Source organism: Rhinatrema bivittatum, chromosome 17 (assembly GCF_901001135.1).
Source record: "Rhinatrema bivittatum chromosome 17, aRhiBiv1.1, whole genome shotgun sequence".
NCBI classification, from domain to species: Eukaryota; Metazoa; Chordata; class Amphibia; order Gymnophiona; family Rhinatrematidae; genus Rhinatrema; species Rhinatrema bivittatum.
In genome coordinates, this window is record NC_042631.1 from 17,799,991 (window position 1) to 17,825,478 (window position 25,488).

At 47.0% G+C, this 25,488-nt stretch overlaps 1 protein-coding gene across 2 annotated transcripts; it reads left to right on the forward strand.

Annotated features, from left to right (window-relative positions):
- The first annotated feature begins 3,545 nt into the window (after nucleotides 1-3,545).
- On the forward strand, nucleotides 3,546-24,694 carry LOC115079284 (transmembrane protein 178B-like). Of its 2 annotated transcripts, XM_029582673.1 has the most exons (4): nucleotides 3,546-4,415; nucleotides 14,932-15,045; nucleotides 16,745-16,882; nucleotides 18,508-24,694. In XM_029582673.1, the coding sequence occupies exons 1-4, from the start codon at nucleotides 3,695-3,697 to the stop codon at nucleotides 18,750-18,752; spliced, it is 1,218 nt and encodes a 405-aa protein (XP_029438533.1). In that variant the 5' UTR covers nucleotides 3,546-3,694; the 3' UTR covers nucleotides 18,753-24,694. The 2 variants fall into 2 exon arrangements, with proteins under 2 accessions (XP_029438533.1, XP_029438535.1); XM_029582675.1 differs by lacking the exons at nucleotides 16,745-16,882; nucleotides 18,508-24,694 and adding an exon at nucleotides 16,516-16,729.
- The last annotated feature ends 794 nt before the right edge of the window (nucleotides 24,695-25,488 follow it).

Genomic DNA, 25,488 nt, shown 5'->3' on the forward strand with positions numbered 1-25,488 from the left:
AATTCAAACATACATAATAAATACATAAAAACATTTTGAACATACACAATAAAATGCCTAACACAAAAAAGATTCAAAATAAAATTTATAAATCCACAGAACTTTATTATTAAAATTTGTTAATCGCCTAACATTAAAATTAAACAATACAACATAGTATAAGCATTACAATAAAATAAAATAGTATACATTAAAATAACAAGAGCGCCTATATAAAACCTGATAATCATAACACCAGCATCTCAAGAAATACTTAAAATGGAGAACAACAAGGCTAAAACAGAATCATCTCTCAAATATAAAATTAACCAAAGGCCTGTTTAAATAAAAATGTCTTTAGGGCAGCTTTGAATCTCTTTGGGCACTCTCTCGCACCAGGTCTCGTGTTCCACTGAAAACTAGATCTAATATAGTTCCTTCTCTTGATGGTTCCATGACCATGACCAACTACTGCGTGAAGCAGCCATTGATGGCATCTAGGAACTTTTACCTCCCTTGCGTGTCCTGATGTGACATTTACTAAATCAATACTTGGGAAATTAGTCTCCCCTTATTATTGTGCGGCCCATTTTATTAGCCAGTCTGATCTCTGTTAGCATTTCACAGTCTGTTTCCTCATCCTGGCCAAGCAGAAACTAAAAATGAGAATATTATAATTCCTCTGTATTGATCCATGGTGCAACTGCACCTTGAGTATTGTGTACATTTCTAGCCACCGCATTGCAAAAACGATGTGCCAGACATAGAGAAGAGTGACAAAAATATTAAAGGGGATGAAATGGCTTCCTTATGAAGAGAAGCTCAGCCTGGAGATGAGAAAGCTACAAAATCATGAGTGAGGTGAAACGAGGAATGGTTATTTATCCTTTGAAATAGTAATAGGGGGACACTCCATAAAGCTGATAGGTAGCACATGCAAAGCAAATTGGAGAAAGTATTTTTCACTTGGGTGAACAATTAAACTGTGGAATTTGTTGCCAGAGGACGTGGTGGAAGCAGTTAGCATAGCTGCATGTAAAAAGGGATAAGTTCCTGGAGGGAACGTTCATAACCCATTATTAACCATGTAGACTTGGGAAAGCCACTGCTTATCCCTGGTTATGTGCAAGAAGGATTGGATCTATTCTTTGGGATCCTGCCAGGTACTTGGGATCTGGATTGCCTACTGTCAGAGACAGGATGCTGGGCTTTAATGCACTTTTATTCTGACCCAGCATGGTATTTCTTATGCTAATTTATACAAATGTGCTGCAGAATTTCAGAAAGTTGGCCACAATTTTCTAATTCTCCTCACAGAATCTACCCCTGAGCCTGCCAGAGGAAACTGGGCTGTGTTTATGCCTAACCCCACAGCAGAGCGGGACCCACACTATCCCTGCTAAACCTACTCTCACAGCTGTATCGAAACCCATCTTGCTATACATAGTCCCATGGTTGTACAGAAAGTGACCTCGATTATATTCAGAGCGCACATAGTAGGGTCCGTTTTTAAACGGGTCTAGCCACCTTACTTTGGGAGTTTGCTGGCTGCCTAGATCTGACTTTTTGGTACAATCTTACCCCTTGCGGAGTGGCTAAACATAGCTCCCTGGTTTCATGAGGCAGTCAGACTGCAGGAGTTCTCAGTGGTGTCACTGAAATTGTCAGTGCGGGCCAGCTTAAGATTTAACTAGCTACGCCCATGCACAGGGACAGAAGCCTTAAATCCAGCTGGCTACCCCCAATCAGCACCCCCCCCCCCCCCCCGCCACTCCTCCCCAGAGGTGATTATAGCACGTTGCTTCCCCAACAACTTGTGTGGTGATTGCGGCCCTCCGACCCCCCCTTGCAATGATTGCGGCACACAAACAGCCTCCAGCGGCACACCCTGATCACACATACCCCCGACAATTTCCAACCTCCTGTGAGACTGTGGACCACAGACTCCTAGTCCCTGAAGAACTGGACCTGAGAAACACCCCCCCACCCCCACCCAGCCTGAGGCCTCTGACCTGGAATCCCTGGGACCACGCAGGCTTCTCTCCAGGCCCAGGCCACGAAATCTGAGTTGATGCTCATACTTTACTCCTGCTTGGCACCAGCGTTGATCCTGGCGCCACCCAGCAGTGCTGTAAACTTTAAACTGCAGGCCCTGGCCTGGGTGATGCCAAATCTGTGCTGGATGCTGAGCAAGAGGAGGGAAGACATCGTCTTCCTTGGCTCTGGGCCTCAGGGAAGGGAGGGAGCCTGCAGGGCAGCACCCAGGGTGGGGGGTGTGCAGGATTGACAAAGAGGGCAGGGGGGTGTAGTCATTAGCAGGGGGGGATACGTGTTCTGCACAAGGATTATCCTGCTAAGGGGGATCCTTTTACCCTGCATAAATTGGGAACTCCCAAAACAACAAGTAAAAAAAAAACAAAAAAAAGAATTGTAGAGCAAGGCCTATGAGTGCTGCGGTTTTTTTCCCCCCTGAAACAAAAGAGCAACTATGAGTGTAAAATGTTTTATAAGCGGGCTTAAATGCATAGCCCCCCAGCAAGCCTGGGTCGTGCATTCCTTGGGAGTAATAGGGGCCTATGCCCTTCTGCAAATCCTGCCCCTGATGTCTAACATCGCACCCCATGGGTGCGGCAGGATCTGCAGCCGCCCATGGACGTAGACATCAGCGCCAGGCCAGAAGGGACCGTACCCCCCCCCCCCTTCTGTGCTGTTCAGTATCTGGGGGGGGGGGGGGGACCGGCTGGGGCCCCACACCCCACTAGGGTGCGCCCTGCCCGGGGACACAGACCCAGTCCAGAACTAAGGAGCCATGGAGAATGTAAGAGCTCTCAGGAGCACCAGGTTCTTGATCTCAATTTAGGGGAACTCCAGTTTTTCAGCCTAATTTATAAGGAAGAAATCCACAGATGCTCGGTGAGTTAAGGAACTGTTGGATGGAAAAGCTGATGATTCGGTTTGGGATTCCCCCCCCCCCCCCCCCTCCCCTTTTTCATATTTTGGGCTGGATCCATCATTTTTTTTTTACCAGAAAACTTTCTCTGGGTTTGTGACTTTCCCGTGAATATACCTAACCTGAAATTGCGGATAATGTGTACCCAGGCGGGCAGACAAGGTGAATGCGCAAGCGATTTTTAAAGAGAAAAAAAGAAGCCTTCCCGACGAGGCGGATCTCTTTCTCCCAAAGCTGCCCGAGTTGTGCGAGTTAAAATGTCCCTGCGGCGTGGGTTTGAGGAAAGCGGCGGCGGCGGCAGGGTTCAGGGCTGCTGGGGGTGTCCCCCCCCAGGCCGCCAGGGAGCGATTTGGGTTCCTCTTCGGGGGCGAGTCCGCCCCCTCCTCAGGGAAAGACCTTGCCGTGAGGATGCGGGGGGAGATGATCGTGGCCCTGCCCGCGCCGTCCCTTCCGTAACCCCCCAGCCTGCCCCCCCTCCCTCCTCAAGCCTCTCACTCAGCCCCAAGAGGACAGGAAGGGAACTGCAGCGGCCGCCGCCGCCGCCGCCCTCCCCCTCCCTTCTCTTCCCAGCTTTAGGTGGGTTTTTTTTTTTTTCCTCCTTGCAGGAGGCATCGGAAGCTCTGGCCTCATGCACGGCGGGGATCCCTTTCTTCCTGCTCCAGGGGCCTGAGCCCTGCCCTGGCCCTCGCCCTCCCCCGATCGCCTTTCCGCGCCGAGCTGCCTGCATGGGCTGTGGGAGGGAGCTGGCAGAGGCTGAATCAGAAGATGGCGGCCATGAAGCTGCTCACCAGCGCCGGGCTCTTCCTGGCCTTCTCCGCCCTGGGGCTGCTGGCCATGGCCATCTGCACCGATTTCTGGTACGAGACGGACGCCCGGCGGCACCGTGAGCGCTGCAAAAACTACGCCAACAAGAGGACCGACCCCGGCTACATCTACATCACCAACCACAACCTGCCCCTCCGCATGCCTCCCCGGGGCAGGAGCCCGGGCCCGGCCGAGGCGCACGGCCCGGATCGTCCCGGGGGGGGCGGCGGCCCCAAAGCTTCCGGGAAGGAGGGCCCGAGCTCTGCCAAGGGAAACAGCCCGCGCCCTCCCGGGGAGGCCGGGCCCAGCCCGGCCAAGGGGCACGGCCTCAGCCCTTCCAAGGAGGAGAGCCCGAGCCCCACCAAGGCCCTCGGCCTCGGCCCCACCGTGGGGGCCGGTCTGAGCCCGAGGCGGGCGGGCGGCCCTCTGAAGCTGCCCGCGGCCGTCAGCCCCAGCCCGGTCCGGGAAAGCGGGGAGGGGGGCGGTCTGACCGTGCCCGGCGCCGGGGGGCGAAGCCCAGCCCGGGGAGCTGCCCCGCCGCGGGCCAAGCGCTACCTCATGCACGCCAGCTCGGCCCTGGAGTCGCACTGCAGCCGCCAGTACAACTCCACCATCTCCGGGCTGTGGAGGAAGTGTCACCGCCTGGGCTTCGACCCGGACACCGAGGAGCTGATCGGCAAAGGTCAGTGCAGGAGGACTTGTGATCAGGGGGGGGGGTGTGCACTGTCCAGCTGATCCGCAGCCCCAGGTCCTGCCCTTTGGGGGGGGAGGGGGGGGTCAGGGAGCAATCCAGAAGAGCAGCAGATCTCTGGACTGTTGCCCCTCGCCTTCTGATGTCGGTGCTGAAATTGCGTGCGATCTTGCCCTCTTTAGCTGCATCACAGGAGCCCCTTTGGTGGTTCAGTGTTCTCCCGAGAATGGAGGAGGCAGGCAGGCGCCGCGAGGCCCCTGCAATGTCTGCTTGGGAGCTGGGGGCTTCCCGGGCAGATGCTCCCATGTCCCTGTCCAGGTCTCGAGGTTGGTTCCTCACTCTCAGTGTCTGAGGAAGGAGCTAGGGAGAGGATCTTGGCTCAGTGCCTTCCTGGCAGCCAAAAGGGTCCAGATTCAGGCCATTTTCTTGGCATAACAAAATCCGATGTGCATTGCCAGAATAAAAACATTGTGGGCCAGATTTGCTAAGCAGTTTTCCGTAAGAGCCAAAGTTATAAAATACAGGCGAGAAACAGACCATGCTCCAATTCCGGTCATGTTCAGTATTGTCTCTGGTCATGTTGGGTTTCTGGCTGGATAGCAGGCTGGGAAATATTTTCTGCTCACGGCTGCCTGCGCTGCCTGCTTTCCTGAGGCTGGTATGTTGTTTTCCTGCTCATTTCTCGGTGGAAAATCGTTTTGTTTTGTTTTTTTTTGCTGGCAGGTTCGGGACTGTGCATCTCTTATCTCTGCACCGTGCACAGTACAGGGGGAAATGCGTGTCCATTTCTCTTTGCATGCAGAATTGGGCTGCTTTGGGTTTCCAGTTCAGTTTTTGTCTGAATATTGTCTGAATATTTCTGAGGATTTGTGTGTGTGTGTGTGAGACCGAGGTGAGGTATTCTGCTAGCCTGTAGTTGCTGTGCAGGGATCTATAGCAGCCTGGCTTGTTTTGTTACCCAATTTGCTTCTGGCAGGAAGTATTGGGGTTGAAGGGCCTTTGAATGCTGCCTTTTCAAGGGTAGTATGGTTGCTGCTTATGTCCCTGGAGGTAGTACTGTTTTGGTATGGCAGATTTGCTACAAAGGTGCTGAGTGAGGTAGGGTTTTTTTTGTTGTTGTTGTTTTTGTGGGGGATTTTTTTGCTGGATTTTGTGTTGCTTCACAAAGTGCCCGTTAGTAGAGGGTGTTTGTGTCACTGCTACCCACCTGAATATTTTTGTTTTGTGGTGAGTAGTATGGGAAATGCCCTCCTCCTGCTCTGCACTCCTTGTTGGGAGAGTTTCTGTGAATACAGAGAAACTAGAAGTGCAGGGTTTCACAACAAACGTAATTGTTAAACACTGAGAATATGAATTTTACCTGGGAATAGTACCTTACTGGTACACCTGGTCATGACCTTTGTCACTAAACAATTGATTGTCTTGTATGATATATTGTAACTGAACCTTTTGTGGCACCTGTTAGAATGTACTATAGTACGCATTCACCTACCTTAATTTATGTGCCTACATGTAAACCGTTGCGATGGTATATAACTTAGTGACGGTATAGAAAAGATTTTAAATAAATATTGGGATTCTGTCCCATGCTTTATAGTTTTGTGTTAATGATGTACCCCAGACTGTTGGAGAAATGCTTGAATGATGCTACTGAATAATTTAGTAATAGTTTTACTATGTGGCTGAAACTAGACAGAGATTTCATTTTTTTTTTCTGTATAGGAGGCTCTTTATTTTATCTTGTACTGTCTTTATAGCCAACTTAATGTTCCCAGATGTATGTGTAGTCAGACCAAGATATGTACAATTTACTATGCACAATACTTCTTGGTTATTTAGCTAAATTTTGATCTTTTTGTAGATTTTTTTTTTTTTTTTTTTTGTGGAAGATCATAATTGTTGTCATTTCCCAATTCACCTGCCCATTATTTACAGTCGGTCTCTAGCAGATTTAGTTTCTCTTGCAAAACTTTCTAGGGTAGGAGATAAAATGGCAAGATCATCTGCATACACAGGAATTGAGCTCTGAAAACTGCTGTCCATGGTCCTGAAGCAGTGCTCTGCGTGTATTTCGCTCCAGATGCAGTGAGGGATTTAGAAGAGAAATGGCAGACAAAGTCCCTATTGTCAGTATTCCTACAGATTCAGGGCTGGCCACAACTTCTCCCCTCCTCCGCTTACTGGTGCTGCTCATCTGCACTGAAACAGGCTCCTCTTCCCCCTGGAACTCTCCTGTGCTGCTGAAGAGACTTTCAGCTCCAAGAGAAGATCTAGGAAACACAACAAAGGTCCCAGAGGACAGAGTAAGTGTCTCCAGAGATCTAGCACAGCACTGGGAGATGAGCACAGGAAACTTTGGGAAGACCCTAGGAGAAAACACAAAGGCACAGGAGTCCAAAAGAAGGCTGTAGACACTCAGCAAAGAAAGAGGAGACCAAGCACAAGATCAGAAACACTAAGAAGGATGAACTTAATAATAAAAGTAACCCAATTGGGTCAAATCAGAACTTCATCTAGCCCATCAGTGGCAAACAGTGAAAAGTTGCCTGCACGTTATTGTAAGACATTTATGGAAGACAGATAAATCACACCATATTTAACATAACAGTCAAGGATGTTATTCTGGGTCAGGGCATCCCTGGACTGTTATGTTAAATATGGTGTGATTTATCTGTCTGCCATAAAAGTCTAATCCCTTTTTAATCCAATTATTCTACTTGCCTCACAATACCCAGTAGCAGTGAGTTCCACGAGTTAACTCTACATTATATGAAGAAGTACTTCCTTCTGTTTGTTTTAAATCTGATGCCTGATGGTGTTATGAGGTGCCACTTAGCTCCTGTACTACAAGACGTGAATAATAATCACGTATTTACTTTCCTCACACCTTTTATGATTTTGTGTACTTCTATTATATCTCCCCTCAGTTATCTCTTTTCCAAGCTGAGTAGTTGTAATTTTTTTTAGGGTTGTCCTCCTTGGAAGATGTGCCATAACCCCTAATCATTCTTGTTGCCCTTCTCTGAACCTTTTATTAGTGTATTGTCTTTTCTGAGATGCAATAACCAGACATGCACAAAGGATTCAGGATGTGGATGTTACGATTCCTCTCGTAGCTGTGCCATGGGAGGCCGCTCACCTTTTCTCTGGAGGCCGCACCAAAGCCGGGGCCTTGCCTGGACAGTTTGTCCCGGTTTTGCGCCATGGCCTGGGAGGCCTCTGTTGCCATCTGCGCCTACCTGAGGCCTGCTCTGCTTCCTCCTTGACTTTCTGGTTTGGGCCTCGCCCCTTCTTCCTAAGGGGTTGGCCCGCAGCTCTTCTCTTTAGTTATAGGGCCAGCCGGGTGTGGCCCATCTAAACTCCTCCCAGGGAGTTGCCTGCTTCCTGCTCTATAAAAGGACTTCTCTTTCAGTCCTGCTTTGCCTTGCATTGGAGTTACTTGCTCCTGGATGTCTCGCCTTCCAGTGCTCCGTCAGGCCTTCGTTCTTCATTGGAGCTCCATGTCTCGTCTTGATGTCAGTGATCCCGTCCTGATGTTCCTCGCCTGTTCCTGATGTCCTGTACCCCAGGTTCCTCATCGCCTCCTTTCCTGGCGTGCCATGTCATGGTCCGTGACCAGCCCATGGGTAGTGGCTGTGTAGGGCGCTCATGGTACAAGGCCATCTTCACCTGCGCAGTACAAGCCTCTGGAAGACTTCTGCTTCAGTCCTGAGTTGTCTTTGAATCCTTGCTTGCTTCCGTCCCAGTCTTTGGAGTTCCCTGCATTGCGTCCATCCATGCCAAAGACTCTGACTGAACCTGTGCCATTCCAGCATGGTCCGCGACCAGCCTAGGATGGGCTGTGTAGGGCACACCTTGATACAGGCTTCTACTGAATCTTCGCCATGTTCCAGTTTTCATCTATTCTACACCTCGTCTAGGGCCTGCTTTGCATTCAAGCGTGGTCCGCGACCAGCCCATGGGTAGTGGCTGTGTAGGACATGCTGCGTCACAGTCTCAACCCAGTACTTGATCTTGCTCCTGAATACCTTTGCCTGCAGTACCTTGCCTCTGAACCTTCGTCCAAAATCCTTGCATGAGTCTTCGTCTGTACCTCCAAGTTCCTCGTCTACGTCTAGAGTCTCTATGTTCCAGAGCCTTCGTCTGCCCTCATCCGTAGTCCAGCCTGCTGCTTCATGTCATTCCTTGTGGCAGGTCCGAAAGGACTGGGAATGGTTGGAGGACTGTTCAATAACCAACACCATGTGTTGGCCCCAGAAGCATGCAGGTCTGGCAGAGGGTCAGACCGTCCGCTCCACCCATGCTGGGACACGTCTTGCCTACCTTGGTGCTGCCTTGGAGTCCTCTGGGGTCATGCCGAGGCCTAAGGGCACACTATCTCCACAAGTTGGGACCGCTCTCCCAGCGCTCCCTAACAGTGGACATACCATGTATTGGCAGAGTGGCATATTGACATTTGGCTTATTCTTGTAAATCCCTTTTTAATAATTTTTAGCATTCTGTTTGATCTTTTTGACCACTGCTGCATATTAGGTTGTTTCTTGAACACTATTCACAATGACTCCAAAATCTCTTTCCTGAGTAGTATCAGTCAAACTAGAACCTATTATTGCATAAGAGGCATCTGGTTTGTTTCCCCATGTGCGTTACTTTGCATTTATCTGTGTTGAACCTCATTTGTTGCTTTATTGACCACTCTCAGTTTTCTGTGATCTTTTTTTTATAGTTCTTTGTCATGGGCTTTTGTAATCTGCTTTTCCATGTTGATGTTGAAAGCAGAGAAGAGAAAGCAAAGAAAGAACAATCAGATATAAAATTAACAGACAAAATAATGCACGGTACATCAAACACAAAATTATAAAAACCTTAATAGATTTTAAAAATGGTTAAATATCAAAATAAAAAAGCACATCATAAAAACAAATCCATTACATAACAATCGCACACAACAGCTTTGATTTTGATTATCTGAATAATTTTAGGTCATCTGCAAATGTTGACACTTCACCAACACTCAGCACATGTCTGGCCTGTTCGAAGAGAAGAAGGAAATTTGGATTCCAAAAAGGGATAAACTGTGGAATGGAAAGTGGGAAGTGCCCCTTCCACTGCAGCAATGGCCATTGGTTCTGTGCCAGAGAAGAAAGTGAAGGGACCAGGGACTAGGTCTTGGTATTCTGTTCTACTGGGAGCATGGAGCAGCGGATACAACCCTAAACAGAAAGCAATGGGGGGTCACCTGCACAGAGCGGCAGCTACAACCCTAAACACCTCGATGGGCAGATTAGAGGGGCCATTTTGGTATTTAACTGCTGTTATTTACTACATCAAGCATCCCTGGGAAAGGGGCTGACTTCATTGGATTACATTTTGGTTATATAGCATTCCAGTCAGGGGCTGCCACTGCCCGTAGTCTCTGATGAGAAACCATTAGGCAATTTAATCATTTTAATCTAGAGTACTTACTTTGCTTCTCCCCCTCCCAGCTGCTGGGATGGAGTGAAATTGTAGTGATGAGAAATAAATCTCCTGGCTGTCTCTAGCTACCTGCAATTTCCTGAAATCCAGCCACTAAAAGAAAGCTGTTCTGACCATGGCTGCCCCATAGAGAAAGGAAAGGCAGAAGAGTGAATAAAGCAATCACCAAAGGGCTGAAGGAAGGTAGAGCAGCAGCCCAGCACATTGGACATTGACGGGGGAGCAGAGGAGACAATGGAAAGGATGGGTCCCAGTGTACATACATAAGATGATCCTTAGTTGTATATTGAATGGTAAAGAGCTGTATTAATCCTGGAGAAAACTGAATTCTTTGCAGGTTATGATACCTATTATTAGATCAGCATAAACATTATTGAAAGATATGATTGCTTTGATTTGATTTATCATCCCCCATTGTCCATTCAGCTTTCAAGAACATATTGTATGTCTTTCAGAGGCAGAAGGGACTTATGTGATCTCATCTCTGTCTAATTGTTATCCTGGTCTAAGAAAATGTATTTCATCCTGCAGAGAATCCTGAATGTGATAAAAGGAAGACGAGCCCCATCCTGATTGTACGGGGTCTCATTTCACTGTATCCTAAAGAAAAGTTGCTAGTTGTTATGATGCAATAGATGAAAGGGCTCTACAGGAGTCTTGCAGATGATCTTTCTAACAAAGCAGATCCAATTGTGAGATTTTTATGTTGATCTTATTATTGATGTATTATCATTTTATTGATTATTTTATTGTAATTGTACCCCGCCTCGATGTTTTTGATGAGACAGGTAGTCAAGGGTTAAGAAATAAATAAACAAACAAAACAAGGGGGAGTGCCTCTTAAGTTTGAGATAAAAGACTTCACTACCTTCAAAAGGTGGTGGAGGTGGTATTCAAAGAATGGGGGAAATCATGAAAAGTTTTGCCAGTAGAAATAGTTATGGCCTACAAGACTAAACCAATTCAGAATTAAATGGGGCAAGTTGTTAAAGGACAAAGATATTGGCGGGCGTCATAGTAAATCTCCACAACTGGCAAAGTGCGTATTCCTCCTCGGTTCCAAGCTGATCACATACTTTGCTCTGTGGCAGAACTGACTAGGGATGCAGAGGAATTTTTCATCTTCCTCGGAATTATCCTACAGAGGGAACTGAGAGGCAATCAGAGGAAGGTTGGACTCTGTGGCTCTCTGTAAATAATAAGTGTGCATAATAGAGTTGTTATTAGCCAGTGGTTCTAGTAACGTAAGAAACCACAGCAAGAGAGAATGCATGCTTTTAGCATTTAGCCAGGGATGGAAATATACGCAGTAGCTCACTGAGGAGCCATAACATCGACAAGGGTGTGTGTGGGTTGAAGGGTCCGGCAGCCTTCACAGTTGTTTTATTTCATTTACAAATGTCCCATAGCAAAAAATGCCAATATTAAATCCTACGTTACTGTCACTTCCGCTGTCAAAGCAAGATTTGATATCATCATAATACCCAGACTCTGAGGAAAATAATTACAGTGACGGAAATGTCTCCTTTATTATAGGAGCTAAATACCTTTAAAATATTGCTGCAATTTGGGTTGACCCGGTGGTTCAGTGGCGGTGCGGTCTAGTATTCCTAGGCTGGGGGTGCATGTGTGAGCAGTGTTCACAGCTCGTGGAGGAGGGGAGGGGGTGGTGAAACTTAGTAAACCGACTTAGGGGTGCATACTGGGTTCCAGAGGGAGCCACAGTCTGGCCAAGGATTGTTGCAGCAGTGGCTGAGTGGGATGGGATAAAATGGGGGAAGGGGGGAGGGCATGGGTAGTTGTGTACAGACCTGTGTCTTGTGCAGCAAAATTTGGGGGGGGGGGGGGGGGGGAACGACAGCATTTCTGCCTGCAGATCCCCAATCGCAGCTTGGATCTCTGAACCCTTCCCTTCTGGCCATTTCTCTCATTCTCCCCATGGAACTCGGGCTGCTCTGTTCTGGTGACGATGCCATCAGAGTAAAGCGAGGGTGGGGGACAGAGTCGGCCTATGCTCGGAGGTTCCACTCCCGTCTGGGCTTCCATTGCTGCAGTTAAGCTCCTGAGGTCCAGAGCGTGAGGAATAAAGGGGTTCGGAGGTCCATGGCATGGGGAGGAAGGGCAGGATGGAGGGGAGGGAGTGGGCCAGCACTGTTGGCTGAAATCCTGGTGCCATAGCCCAATAAAGGTCTGAGCTGGAAGCTAACTGCCAGGCCAAAAAAAAAAAAAAGATTATGACTATATTTTAAATATTATATACTTGTAAATGGGCGATAATCCTATATCCTTGCAGGAACAGCAACACCACCATGAATCTGGTCACAGAGCAAGGGTATTCTTAGCCTGCACAGAGCATCATTACTGATCGGCTGTGTCTTCCCCCCAGCACCAAGTGACGGCATCCCCAACCTAGTCACTGAGCAGCAGTGTCCCCACCCCCATCGCTGAGTAGTGAATGAAAAATTTGTGAAAACATGTTCACAGTTGATTTGACCAATAGTTTTTCTCCTTTCTGATTATATACATATGAAGATTAGCAATGGATCGAAACCAGATCTGATGTGCACACTGGTAAAATATTGTGTATACAGCTAAAAAAAATTGATCGCAGACAATAGAAAATTCCTCTGTTGCTTCCATGTTGTACAATCTAGGGTTCCCTATAAGAATTTGATGTTCTGGAGTTATATGGAACGACTCATAGTAACACCGTAAATCAGGGCTTCACAAACTTACAGCCAATGTGACACGTGACCCTAGAGGACCAGCAAAACAGATTAGCAGGGGTGCGGTCCCCTCCAAAAATCACCCTCCCTGCACTCCAGTTGATCCCCTCTCTTAACCTCCACCCCCTCCAGAAGACCTCCCCTCTTAATCTGCTCCTCTCCAGAAGACCCCTTCTTTCAGTCCTCAGCTCCTCTCACCCCCACAGCCCATCTCCTGTCTTTCACCCCCTCCCAACCTTTTTACATCCCACAGCTGCCCCTCTCTCACCCCCAAGCCCTTTTTATAATCCCAACTGATCCTCTGCTATCCCGTCCCTCTCACCCCCATCGCCCCTTTCCGCCTCACTCTCATCTCTCCCTCTCCCAGCCTCACCTCTTCTCATCCAACCCTCCTTTCACAACCGCCCTCAGCAGATGTCTTCTCACCCCCCCCCCCCCACCTCCCCGGTTGATCTTCTGTCATTCCCCCTTCTCACACCATCCACAGCCAATCCCTCTCCATCTGATCCAACCCTCAAACCCTTCTGCATCTGATCCCTCCCTTTGAACAGCCCTTCCTCCCAAAATACCACTTGCCATGGCCAATGGCAACATTTTCCTTTGGGCCCCGGGCTAAAAGTGGATGGCAACTGGAGGGACGAGAAGGTAGATGGATGACAGGGGCAACATTTTTATGTGGGGTAGGTTCAGTTGTGAGTGAGGGGCATCCCCTCCCCTCGTGGCTGGTGCCAAGCTTGAGGGTGATCTGCAGGCGATGGCAGCATTAGTAATGGAAGCCCTTGAGCCAGGGCAAGCTCACAGGCTTTGTGATGCCCCCCCCCTCCCCCCCCATCCCTCCTCTCGCCGGGCTTTCTGTTACCCCAGGAACTCATGGGGAGGAAGGACCCTGCAGGGCCTGTGAGTGCCTGCTGGCTCACGGGCCCCCACCCCAATGCTGCTTCCACTTGGGCCTGAAGAGTACTTCAGTTTGAGGACCCTGTGGCCCCCAGCTGAAAATGTTGTGACCCCCCCCCCCCCCCCCCCCATCTGGGGGTCCCAACCCCACAGTTTGGGAAGCCTAAATGATGGCAGATGAAGACCAAATTGGTGTTTCAGTCTGCCCAGCTGAGCTTCTGCTGCTTTGAGTACCTCATCCTATAAACAGACTTATACTTAATGTCCATATGCAGTCGGACACTAGCTCCCCCTCCCCCCTCGGTGTGGCTTATTTATTTATTTATTTACCTACCTGCCTTCTTAACCCTTTTCCTACCAGTGCCTTCCAGGAGGCCTGAGGCAGTCCTGCTGCTGCTGCTTAGGTTTCTGACCTTTCCGGACAGGTTGTGCCAACGCAGCCCCTACCACCGTTTGTTTTAGGTCATAACTGCTGCTCCGGGCAGGTTACCCCGCTGCTTCTTTACCGTACCATCCTGTACGTGATCCAGCACTTGTGGCCCCCCCCCCCCCTCCCTTTCTACCACTAATCCAAACAACCAGTGAATCTGCTGCCCAAACATTCGCCCCCCCCCCCTCCCCATAGAACCATTAAATGATATATGACTACCACCAACTTGCCAGCACTAACCTAGTTGGTTTCTGGGGAGGTGTAGCCTGTTTGCACCAACCCAGCTACCCTGTTGCCTGCAGTATCTCCCACCTTTGCCTCTGTGCTGGAGGGAGGGCAGCAGAGTAGACCTCCCCATACTGTAGTACCTGACAGAAGGACCATCCAGACCCATCTAGTCTGCCAATACCAGCCCCGCTGCAGTGCCAATAGGTGCCAGCTCTCTTGCCACCAGGGACCCTTTTGTACTTATCCCATGAATTCCGTTACCATTTTCCTCTCCCCCCAGGGAGCCGTTCCATGCGTTCAGCACCCTTTCTGGGAAGACATATTTTAGGCTGTTGCTCTTCAGTCTCTCCCCCTGGCGCTCCTGGAGCATGCGGTGTATTTTTCTATAACTGGTATGCATATATTTCTAAAGTAGGTCAGAAAGTCTTCTCTGAGACGGGGGCCGTGGCTGGTCAGTACACGGAGTGCTACATTTTCAGATCTCTCATTAGCCCTTTCAGAGCGAGCTCCGGGGAAGGCTTGCATTGTCCTGTTTTGTCGGAGCAGTTGCACCTTTCAGCTGTGCAGGAGTCAGCACTTGCAGGGGTTTTTTTCCCCAGGGGAGTTATGGATATATTCACTTTGAGTTTCTGCAACTTATCTCCCAGGAGTTCCAGTATGGGGGGTGCTGCAGCTTGGAACTGGGAATCATTCTCTGCTGGGTGGCAGAGGGAGAGGCACTGATTTCTGACTGCCTGTATCTGTGTTTCAGGGATCATTGAACGCTGCATACCTGTGAAATATCATTACACCTCCTCCTCTTTGCCACGGAACCTGCCTATCAATACCACCAAGACCATCCGACAGGACGAGTGGCATGCCCTGCGTAAGTAACCATCAGGCAATAAAACCATAGGCTAATCTTCTTTATCCACCCGTTCCCTCAGTTTCTGTGGCCCTCCTCTGTCTCTCAGGCGTGCATCCCTCCCCCTCACTTACATTGCTAGTCCCTCAGTCATTGATTGCCCTCCCCGCCTCCCAACAAATACACATTCTCAATCTCCCCAGTCACCAGGTTTCCCTCCTGCTTTCCCCCACTGACACATCCTCCATCGTCTCAGTCACTGGTCCTCCCCCCTGCCCCCCACCCTCCCAAACGTTCTCCACCTTCACTGGACACCCTTCCCTTTTACAAACATACACATAGTCTCCATCTTTACTGGACATCCCCCTCCACACACACACACACACACACACACTCCATCTTCACGGCCCCCCCTCCCCAACATACACGTTCTCCATTTGCCCATTCACTTAAGACCCCCTACCCCTCAGGTACATTCTCCATCTCCTCAGTCACTGGCCACCCCCACCCGTACACATTAACTCTCCAATCACTGGAACCACACACACACTCACACTTACACACACACTTACACACACACTCTCACACACACTCTCACACACACTCTCACACTCACACACACTCACACATACACACTCTCTCTCTCCATCTTCAATGGTCTCCCCCCTCTCTTGCGCCCACGCACATTAATTCTCCCTCACTCCAGTCACAGGAATCAACCCCCACATTCTCCATCCCTTAATCACCGCAGATGGCAAGGTAGCCCCAGTTTACCATTATCTGACCCACTTGCTGAGACTCTCGGCAGAGGCCAAATCGAGCCTCTCACCCTTCGAGCAGGACGCTCCAGCGCATGCTTTTACGTACAATGGCAGGGAAGTTTGCCCTGTGGCTAAACAGAAGACTTTTGGTTTCAAATGCTGTTAATCTGGCACCTTTTATGAGCACTGAAATTATCAGATTTTTTTTTTTTTTTTTACTCCACTGAGCATTAAAGTGGATGGAATCTTTTGGAAGGATGGTCCTTAAATCATGCAGTCTTCCATCCCTCATTAACTCGTTAATCTAAAGGGAAATTTTACTCCCCAAATAGTAATGATAATGAATTCTGAAAAAGGCCTGTTTAGAAAAATTCCTTTTAAAAAAAAATAACACGGTGCAAATCTTTGCACCTACGCACATGTAGTCGCCAATCAAGAAATGGTATGAACGGAAACGAGGCCCCCGGCTAACCAGTCCTTCCCTCTGAATGATGTGCTGCCAGGTTCTTATTTGGGGGCTCTCACCAGCTCTAATCTACTGGGGGGGGGGGGGGGCATGCATCACTGTCCAAGACTTCCACTGCTAGCTTCCCCAACACCACAGACACAAAGTGACTGCACCCCCCTTGACCACTGGGATGGTGATCTAGGCAGAGGTGTTGATGAACCCTTTCACTGACCCAGTAAGGCAAGCCTTATCTTCTTATGTTATTTTTGTTTTTTCCACCAGCTGTGAGGAGAACCAAGCGTTTTTGCTTTTTCTTTTCCAACTCCGCTCCTGCTTTCCTCCTCTTCTCTCTCAACGGCTACTTTCGATGCTTCTCTTTTATTTTGTTCTTGACCCTACCTCTTTTTTTTTTTTTTTTTGTCTGATCTCTGTCTTCGATCTGTTTCCAGCCCTCTCAGATTTCATTCCCCCCTTGCCTGTGTGCTTTTCTTTTTCACGCTCCCCTGGACAGACCTGCGCAGGATGACAGCCGGCTTCCTTGGCATGGCAGTGTCCATTATCCTTTTTGGCTGGATTGTCGGCGTCCTCGGCTGCTGCAAGCAGCATGATCTGATGCAGTATGTGGCAGGTTTGCTCTTCCTTATGGGAGGTAAGATACGTTCTTTTCATTCCCTACTTTAGTAGTATTTTCTTTTTGAAATAAGTTATAGAACATAGTTCATATCTTGTAAGTTTTTAAAATATTTGATTCTTCTTCCTGGAAAATAGTTTCTAATACTGGCTCACCATGGTGGTAACACACAGCAACAATGCCATTCTAGTCTTGATCTTGGGCATCCCTGATAGTCCCCATAGGTACGAGAGGGGATTTCCACACAACCCTGACCCTTGGATAACTGAAATCTTTCACTCTTGTCTTGTTCCTGAGTCTCTATGATGGTTCCCACTTTCGGGGTGGGATTTGCCATTCTGGCCTTGGGTCCTGTGTCACTATGATTATTCCCCCATAGTAAAAGTGGGATTTTCCCCTATAGCCTTGTACCTGGATATCTATGTTGGCACACACAGGCACAGAGGGATTCAGCTTTCTAGCCTTGATCCTGGCACCCGTGTTAGTGAGGGGAAAACTTTTGTAACAGTCAGCATGTTCAGTGGGGAAACTAATATTAAGAGGAAGCTGCAGCTGAGGTCTATGTTAGGGTTGCCATTTGGCCCCATGACATCTATCCTGGCTGTACCCCAATGAATGCATGGATCCGAAGCGCTAATTTTCTTAGGAAAATCAGTGACCCAGTCAGAACTACAAGGCCCTGAATGCTATAAGAGTAAAGATGTAAAAAAATTAAACAGAGCTTGGTCATCTGATTTAACGAGTTTAAATAAGGCACATTCATCTACTTTGATGTGAATATATTTATTTTATTTAATACTTTTTTATAACCGACATTCATGAAACCATATCATATCATATCGGTTCACATCGAACAGGGGGTGTTATAACATTAACAATAGCACGGAAAGATAAGGATAAGTTACACTGAACAGGGGTTGCTGGAACTTGGTTTATGGAATGTGAAGACAACAAGAGAGGCAAGGGAGATGGGAGAGTAAATCAGAAATGAACAATGTATAATATATATGTAGGACCACCATTTTGTCAGCTAATACTCAATATGATATGCTGTATAATACTGGTCCACTTTTTAAATACTTTTTTTTTAAGTGAAATGCATGTAAAATAAACAACATTAAGTTGAAGAATCTCTCTTGAAAAGACCAGTATCCACAAAGTCCAAAAGATATTGAAAAGTGAGTGCCTGCAGTCATATAAAGTCTTGTAAAGACAATTGCATGACCTATCTTAAGCTGTAGTCAAATGAGACTTTCAATACAGCTTCTTGGAATACTTGTAGTATCGGAGCTCTTTTTGGTGCAATAGAGTAAAGCCAGGACTGGATTAGCCCATTCCTTATGACATGGAGCAGGTGGCAATCCTAGTCTCCATAGCTGAAAGGAAGTCACAAGGCTATACCAACAGTGCTAGTGATGTTAGCAGTTAAGATAAAATTATTAAGATGCCCCTTCCCATTTGTATTTGCACTATATTTCATTTCTGAAGAGGTATCAGTGTTTGAAGTTTCTGATTTACCGGGGATTATCCCACTGCTACTCTGTTAAGATGGTGCCCTCAGGGACCATACACAGCATTTTAGATGGACACAGATGGTTGACCTTAACTTGCTGAGAACACTAATGCTGAACCATTTCTTACAGGTACGTGCTGTATAATATCCTTGTGCACCTGCGTGGCTGGAATAAACTTTGAACTTTCGCGCCATCCTCAGTACATCTACGGACTCCCGGAGGATATTAGTCATGGCTACGGATGGTCCATGTTCTGTGCTTGGGGGGGCCTAGGACTCACGTTGCTGGCTGGATTCCTCTGCACGCTGGCTCCCTCTCTTAATAGCCCCCGTACTGCTGTGCAGAAACCCAGACAGGAGAATGGGGCTGTGTGACTGAAATCAGGAGCCCAAGATAGGATGGAAAGGAAAGGAAGAGAGACTCCATCAAGCACAAACCTGGGACATCAGTGTTTGACACCAGCATGGAGATGGTTTTCTATTCACCCGTTGAAATTTGTGCCACATTCGTGAAAGAAACAAAAAAAATACAAGGAATCAAAATGCTTAGGGACATTCAGGCAGTGAAAGGGACACAAGCCAAAGCACCAACATGCTTATGACATGGCCAAGAATAAAGAACTTGACTCAGAAACTCTGGTCTCCTTTGGCTTCCCAGCTCAGGAGCCAACTCGAACACCAAGTCATAAGAGAGCTGGCTCCCAGCAGCTTGGCCTCCCACAAAGGCATTGAACGACTTCACTGTTTTGTAAAAAGCAACCTTGGACTCTGGATGCTTGTATTATCCACACATTGATGGTTTTTAACATTCTACTTTCAAGTGCAGCAAAGTTGTCTTTTCTTTTCTATACATGGAACTCATTTTTATTTTTTTATACTACCTGCAGCCTCCTCTGGATTCAGATGGACACTAGAAAAAAAAAGTCCTCTCATCTCCCTGGAAGTGAGCCATTGTCATGCAGGGAAGAATACTGCACAGGGGGACTGGTGCCTGTGCGGCCACAGATCCAGAACAGAGCAAAGACGGGTGACATTGGGCTCAACCTAGCACAAAAGGGAAGTCCTCGATGAGGTTGGTAACCGTGCTACACTGGGTCTTCTCTGCACCGAAAGAGGTTTTTCTAGGTTAATGGTTGCTGTGTGACACTTTGTCGAGTCTAAAGCAAGAAGTTGCTGTGTGCGGACTGGGATCTGTGGGAATCTTGTTTGAATTAGAGTAAGCCAAAAAACCGATATTGGCAGAGTGACAACTGTGCTCAGCCCAATAGCAGAAGGAAATGTTTAGACACCATCTTACACCTGTAAAACCAGCTGGCACAAAATTTTAAAATATTAATTTTGGAAAAACAAAAACCCACACCCTTCAATAATATTTAATAAACCAGTGAAGACTTGTGTGAACAGAGGTGGCTAGGCGACGTGAAGGTCAGGGGAGAATTTGGAAACTTCAATATAGATTTAGGAGCAATAGGCCCTGTCCAACGAGCCTCCTCTGATAATGCGAGGAACATTTCTAGAGATGGGAATCAACATAAATACAATTCAACTGGACTTTGCTATATTATGACATGAAAAGCTATCGTACAAGATAAAAAAGCATAGGAATTGGGGAGTCCATTTGTCCTTGGACAAACACTGCCTAGAGGGCAGGTTCTAGTATTAATGGATAATAATCAATCAAAGCAATTCCAAGTGGGCCAGAGCCACAAGTGGTGTTGCCTCAATTGTTGGTGCTATTTTTGCCCCTATTAAAGACATTCATAATTGCTAGCAATACAGTTTAGTTGATAGTACCAAGTTGTGTTGGGTTATAAACACCATCCAGCTCAAGTGCAAATGACATTCAACGTGGGCAGGAATGGATATGCAGAATATATATTTTGCATGGATCAGTGCATTCTGGGGATAACTTAGGTATGAGCATTCAAAGCTAGGTAATAGCTACTAAGGCTGAACAAGTTGTGTGTACTAAAATTAGGAGTATATTAATCTCTCTTGGCACTGTTTGGCATTGTTAGGCCATGCCTGCAGCATGTGATACAATTATGGGCAGCACACTTCAAGGTGGCTATGAAAGATAGAAAAAAAAGTCAGAGAATGTGAACAGACTGCCCAGTAAGGAAAGAGTTATTAAGATATATCTTTCTTAAAAGAGAGAAGAGAGAGGGAATATGATTGCATTGTCTAATACATTAGAGTCATATAAGGATCTTGCCATGGGGGCAATAAACCAAACAAGGGGACATTTTCTGCCACTAGAAAGATGTAGCTTCATCACTTCTATAAGGAGTTTGTTACATTGACAGTGGCAAGAATGTTAACTATGTTTCCAGAAGTTGCCCTAGCTAAACCTCTGGCCATGTTTAAGGGGAGATTGGATCAGGGCTAGCCCAGTGGCAAGAGCTGGTTTCGATTCCTGGCTAGGACTCTGCTCTTCGGGCTGGGGATGCCATGGAGGGCTGGAGTCTCAGCCATTACTCAACAATCAACACCTAGTAGCCAGGCTTGGGGTTCTGGAGGGAGCCACAATTGGCGGCTCCTGGCCCCGGATTGTTACAGCAATAGCCGGGCTGAACCGGGGAGATATAAAAATAGGAGGAAACAACAATCCTCAGAGTTGTGAATAAGGGCTCATGGCCAGTAGAAGTTGGTTCTGATTGAAATGGAAGCCCAAAAGAAGAAAACTGCCACGCCAAAAGATTAAAAAAAAAAAAAAACCAAACCAAGAGGTTTGATGAGTTTGTGAAGCACAAAAAGATGAGTGGACATAATGATCTGCTCAGATTTCAGGTGCAGATCCAGAGAGATTCCAGTTTAAGGATATCAAGTTATTCTGCAAATGGAACTTGCTGTGACAACGTTGGCCTCCCCTGGATCACCACTAAAGCTACCACAAAGATTAAAACACAGTCTTCTGGTCTCTCTTTGACTTCAACTAATTGCCTCGCTAGTGGTGTATGTATGTAATATAGACGAGCGAGCCAGACTTGTATTTTCTGACAGGAGATTTCTATATCAGAAGTTACCCGGGGATATCTGGTAAATATTAATGACTGATGATGATATACAATTGATATCAAAAGAGTAGCTCTGGCCATGTTAAGAAATGTGCTGCCAAAACTCAACAGTGGTTAAGTTTTAAGTTTGCCTTCTTGCTCCTGGCACAGGCCTATAACCCTGAAGGTGTACACACACCAGTGCCCGTCAGCCACCGAGAGTACATGCTCCAACCAACATGCATCAACCCTACGGTACAGATGCTTATTGGATGATGTCAAAACCCATATTTTAATGGTTAAGATCATGGTGAAAGCAACAGGTTTATATTAAAATCAGCAATCCTGCTTCCTAACAGTGTTTTTTTCCATCCTATGAAGAAATCTTTTGGTAAAAGATGAATGTATTTTATATTTTGACAAGGTCAGAACTACTGCCCTTTAATTTTTCCTGTGTCCCAAAGCCCAGTATTACTTTACCCTGTCGTGATAAACTGGATCCCATAAGTAAACTGACAAAAATGGAGCGAGCTGGATCATCGAGTGAGTTGGGCCTTTGAGCAAGTTGAGTAGGAAGTCAGTCATTGAGTGCGCTTAACCAGTTGGCAGGCTGAATGGGCTAGGTTAGTGGTGAGACTCGATTGCATAAACTATGTCATTAAGTGGCTTGATTCTTTGGGTGAGCTGAGCTGTAAAAAGAGGGAAGATTTTTTTTCTTGGGGCAGAATCAGCAGGTGCATTAGTTTAGGTGGGCTCAGCCATTCCAGATTATTTGTTTTTCTATTAACTTTTTTGTCTTGCTTACTGCTCACGAGATACCGGGATTCTGGTTATTCATTTATCATGTGATCTTGCACGTGTTTCCTTCATACACCAGCTAGGACAGAGAATTTCTACAGGCCAGTACAGGAAAACAGGAGCCTCTTCCATTGGCACTAGTGCGTATGCTTGCCTGCACCCTAATAGTCCGTTTCCAAAATAGGACCCAGCATGCCAGAGGACAGAATATCAGATCAGCATATGTTCAGGTTAAATCAGTCTCATTCCCTCTTCTGGCCTAGTTAAGAGTGTAAAGCCTGTTTCCTGGAATCCAGAAACTGCAGCTATTCTCCCTCTCCCCAGTTTGAGGGTTGCCAGTCTTACCTGCTATTCCTGTGGCTACTGGTTCCTTTTAAATGATCTTGCTCTCTCTTGTATGAGGATTGCAAGCCCTCCCCTCCCCTGTATATCATCTGCAAGCTTCCTCTACCTGTGCCTTTTCCCCCCTGTGTTCTGCAAGAGTAAGTTCTCCTCTTCCTATGCAGAGCTGATTGCATCTCAGAGACCCTTATCCTCATGGCACCATTATTCAGTCTGGCACAGCAGGGAGTGAAGTAAAAACCTTAAGTACAGGTTATTGGATTAAGATTTGCAATTTCTTACTTCCATTTTTATGTATAGTGCTCTTGACTCCCATGGTTTCGGAGCACTGCAGATCCTCTCTTTCAGACCACGACCATCAGTGGCAGGGACCCGCCCAGACTTATGGCACTACTATCTGCAAGCCAAGTAATCAGAGATTGGAATCCTATCCAATCAGGCAAGGCCTCCTAATCTCCATTTCTATACACAGCCCAGGCGGGTATCAGGCAATGTAAGACAGTCAGGTCGCTGCAGGCTAGCAGACAGCTATTTACAAAAATCCTCAATTGCAGCTCCATTAGTTGTTTCATCTCCTTAACAACCAAATTCCTCACATTAACCCTTCTGAATCCTCTCTGGATCTGTTCCTAACCTCAAGGGTTTCTATCCTAGTGGGATCTGGTTATTAACATATACATGAGAGCACCACGCTGTGAAAACAAGCACATTTCTCATAGACACAAAATGGGGGAAATAACATATCTGACACAGAAATGTAAGAGTAGTTAGCTCTGCTGCTCAGCTATCTTCATCTTTTGGCTAAGATGCAAGCTATGAGCTATTTTATAAATGGCAAGAACACACATGTATTTTCCATTTTGTGCAAACATTTTATCTACAGAAAAAAGATGGGCAGGCTGGGGCACTCCAGACCATGGGTTAGAAGTAGTTGCCATTTTGTAAACGATACAAGCATCTATAGTACTGAACTTATTTGTGCACTTTTACCCGTTAACTGACTTGCATATGTCAAATCGGATTTGTCTGTTAGCGGCAGTGTTTGGGTGCGAGGTCGGGGAGAACTGGAGCCCTACCGGACCTGGCAGAGGTATAGGCAAACAGGTGATTTCAAGCAAGCGCACAAGTACCTTATACAATACCTGTTACCGCCTATAAATTGGGGATATTACATGTACATTTGTTTCTAAAATCGGTAGAGAAAGTAAATATGGTCTTGCAATGGAGATATTCGTGTGCACACTGAAACATCTGCACCTACATTTTATGAACTGTACAGCTCCCGCAGCACCGTTTATAAAGTACCAGAATTAATCGCCGCCTGTCCACGTCCACACGTAAATGCTGCACTGGGGCTAGGTTTGAGTTAGGCTCCCTGGGGAGGGTACTCTGCCACCCGAACCCACTGGGGACAAAGATGGCATTAAGACTACTGCCAATGCAAGAGGATTAAACCTCCAGTTAAAAAATAAAACCATTGCTGCGACTCTACTTGTTGACTTTAGCAGAAAAAAAACACTTTTTTTTTTTTGACTGAGAGGACCCCTAAAAGAGTTTTTGCTGGCAATCATTTTAAACCAGCCCAACCCAAAGTGACAAGGTGAATTACTCAAGAACAGACACTAAGAAATGCACAGGCTAGGATAATGAAACATTAGGCTAACATAAAGGCAAGTCCTCTTTCTAAATAAAAAAAAAATTTCCACGAGACTCTGGTCCTCATTACATTCCACTTCCTTTTTCTCCGGGAGCTCTGCTCCCCAGCCAAATTTAAATTTTGTGTGTCCCTCCCAAGGTTCTCCCCCCCCCCCCCCCCCCCCGTCCTAGCATCCTCTTTCTTTCATCTAGCTGAAGCTCGTCACCTTAAAAGGGTTGGAGGAAATATTGTAAGCACAGACAATGAAAGGCTGAATGGCGCCTGCATCGTTTTTCAGCCTGAACAAAGTTGCTCAATGACGTCGGGCCTCTTTCACCTCGGGCCCATTTCCTGTCCGGGGCTGCGCAGAGCCGGCGCTGCCAACCACCGGCAGCAGGCGGCAGCCTCCCAGAGCAGGATCATGTGAATATAAATGACTGGCATGTAAAAATCTCAAATATATACTGTAAATGTATGTAAGAAGTGTCATTTTTAAATAAAAATTGTAATTCAAAAATTACATTAAAATATGGACTAGCTCCTTCTCAAGTGCTTAAAATGTCGTCTTCTTTCCTTGCGGGGGCTGATGGCGTCAGTTACCTTCCACTGTAATTTTACACTAAGCCTTGCGGACCTTAGGAAGAATTACATAAGAACATTAAAAAGTGCCGTGCTGGGTCAGACCAAGGTCCATCCTGGAGCCACGTCCTGGGACCAGTCAAGGTCCGAATTCACCAAATCAGGGTCACAAGTACTCAGCAGATCCCAGGGAGAACAATAGCATTCTTTAGGCTCCCTGGCCAATAATATGCTATGGATTTTTTCCTCCAGGAACTTGTCCAAATCTCTTTTTAAATCCCACTATGTCGGTCGCCTTGATCACATCCTCTGGCAACAGATTCCACAGCTTGATCGTGCACTAATGCCTCTGCATCAAGCCACGCTGCAACTGTACTTCCCATATGGTGTGCGCTTCTGGTCGCCCCCATCTCACGAAAGACCTAGGGATGTGCATTCGTTTCATTCGTTTCCTATACAAGCATGAAAACGAAACGAATGAAACGAATGCACATCCCCAAGACCTAGAGGCTAGAAAAAGGCAACTGATAAAAGAAAGGAAATGGCTGCCCTCTGCGGAGAGGCTACGCAGGCTGGGGCTGTTCACCTTGGAAAAGTGACGGCTGGGAGGGGACACAATGGGAGCTTATAAAATCACGAGTGGGGAGGAACGGCTCGATAAAGGACGGTTATTTATTCTTTCCAATAATACTAAAACAACCAGCAGATTTAAACCATTGTAGAAAGTACTTTTTCACTTAGCGCACGAGCAAGCTGTGGA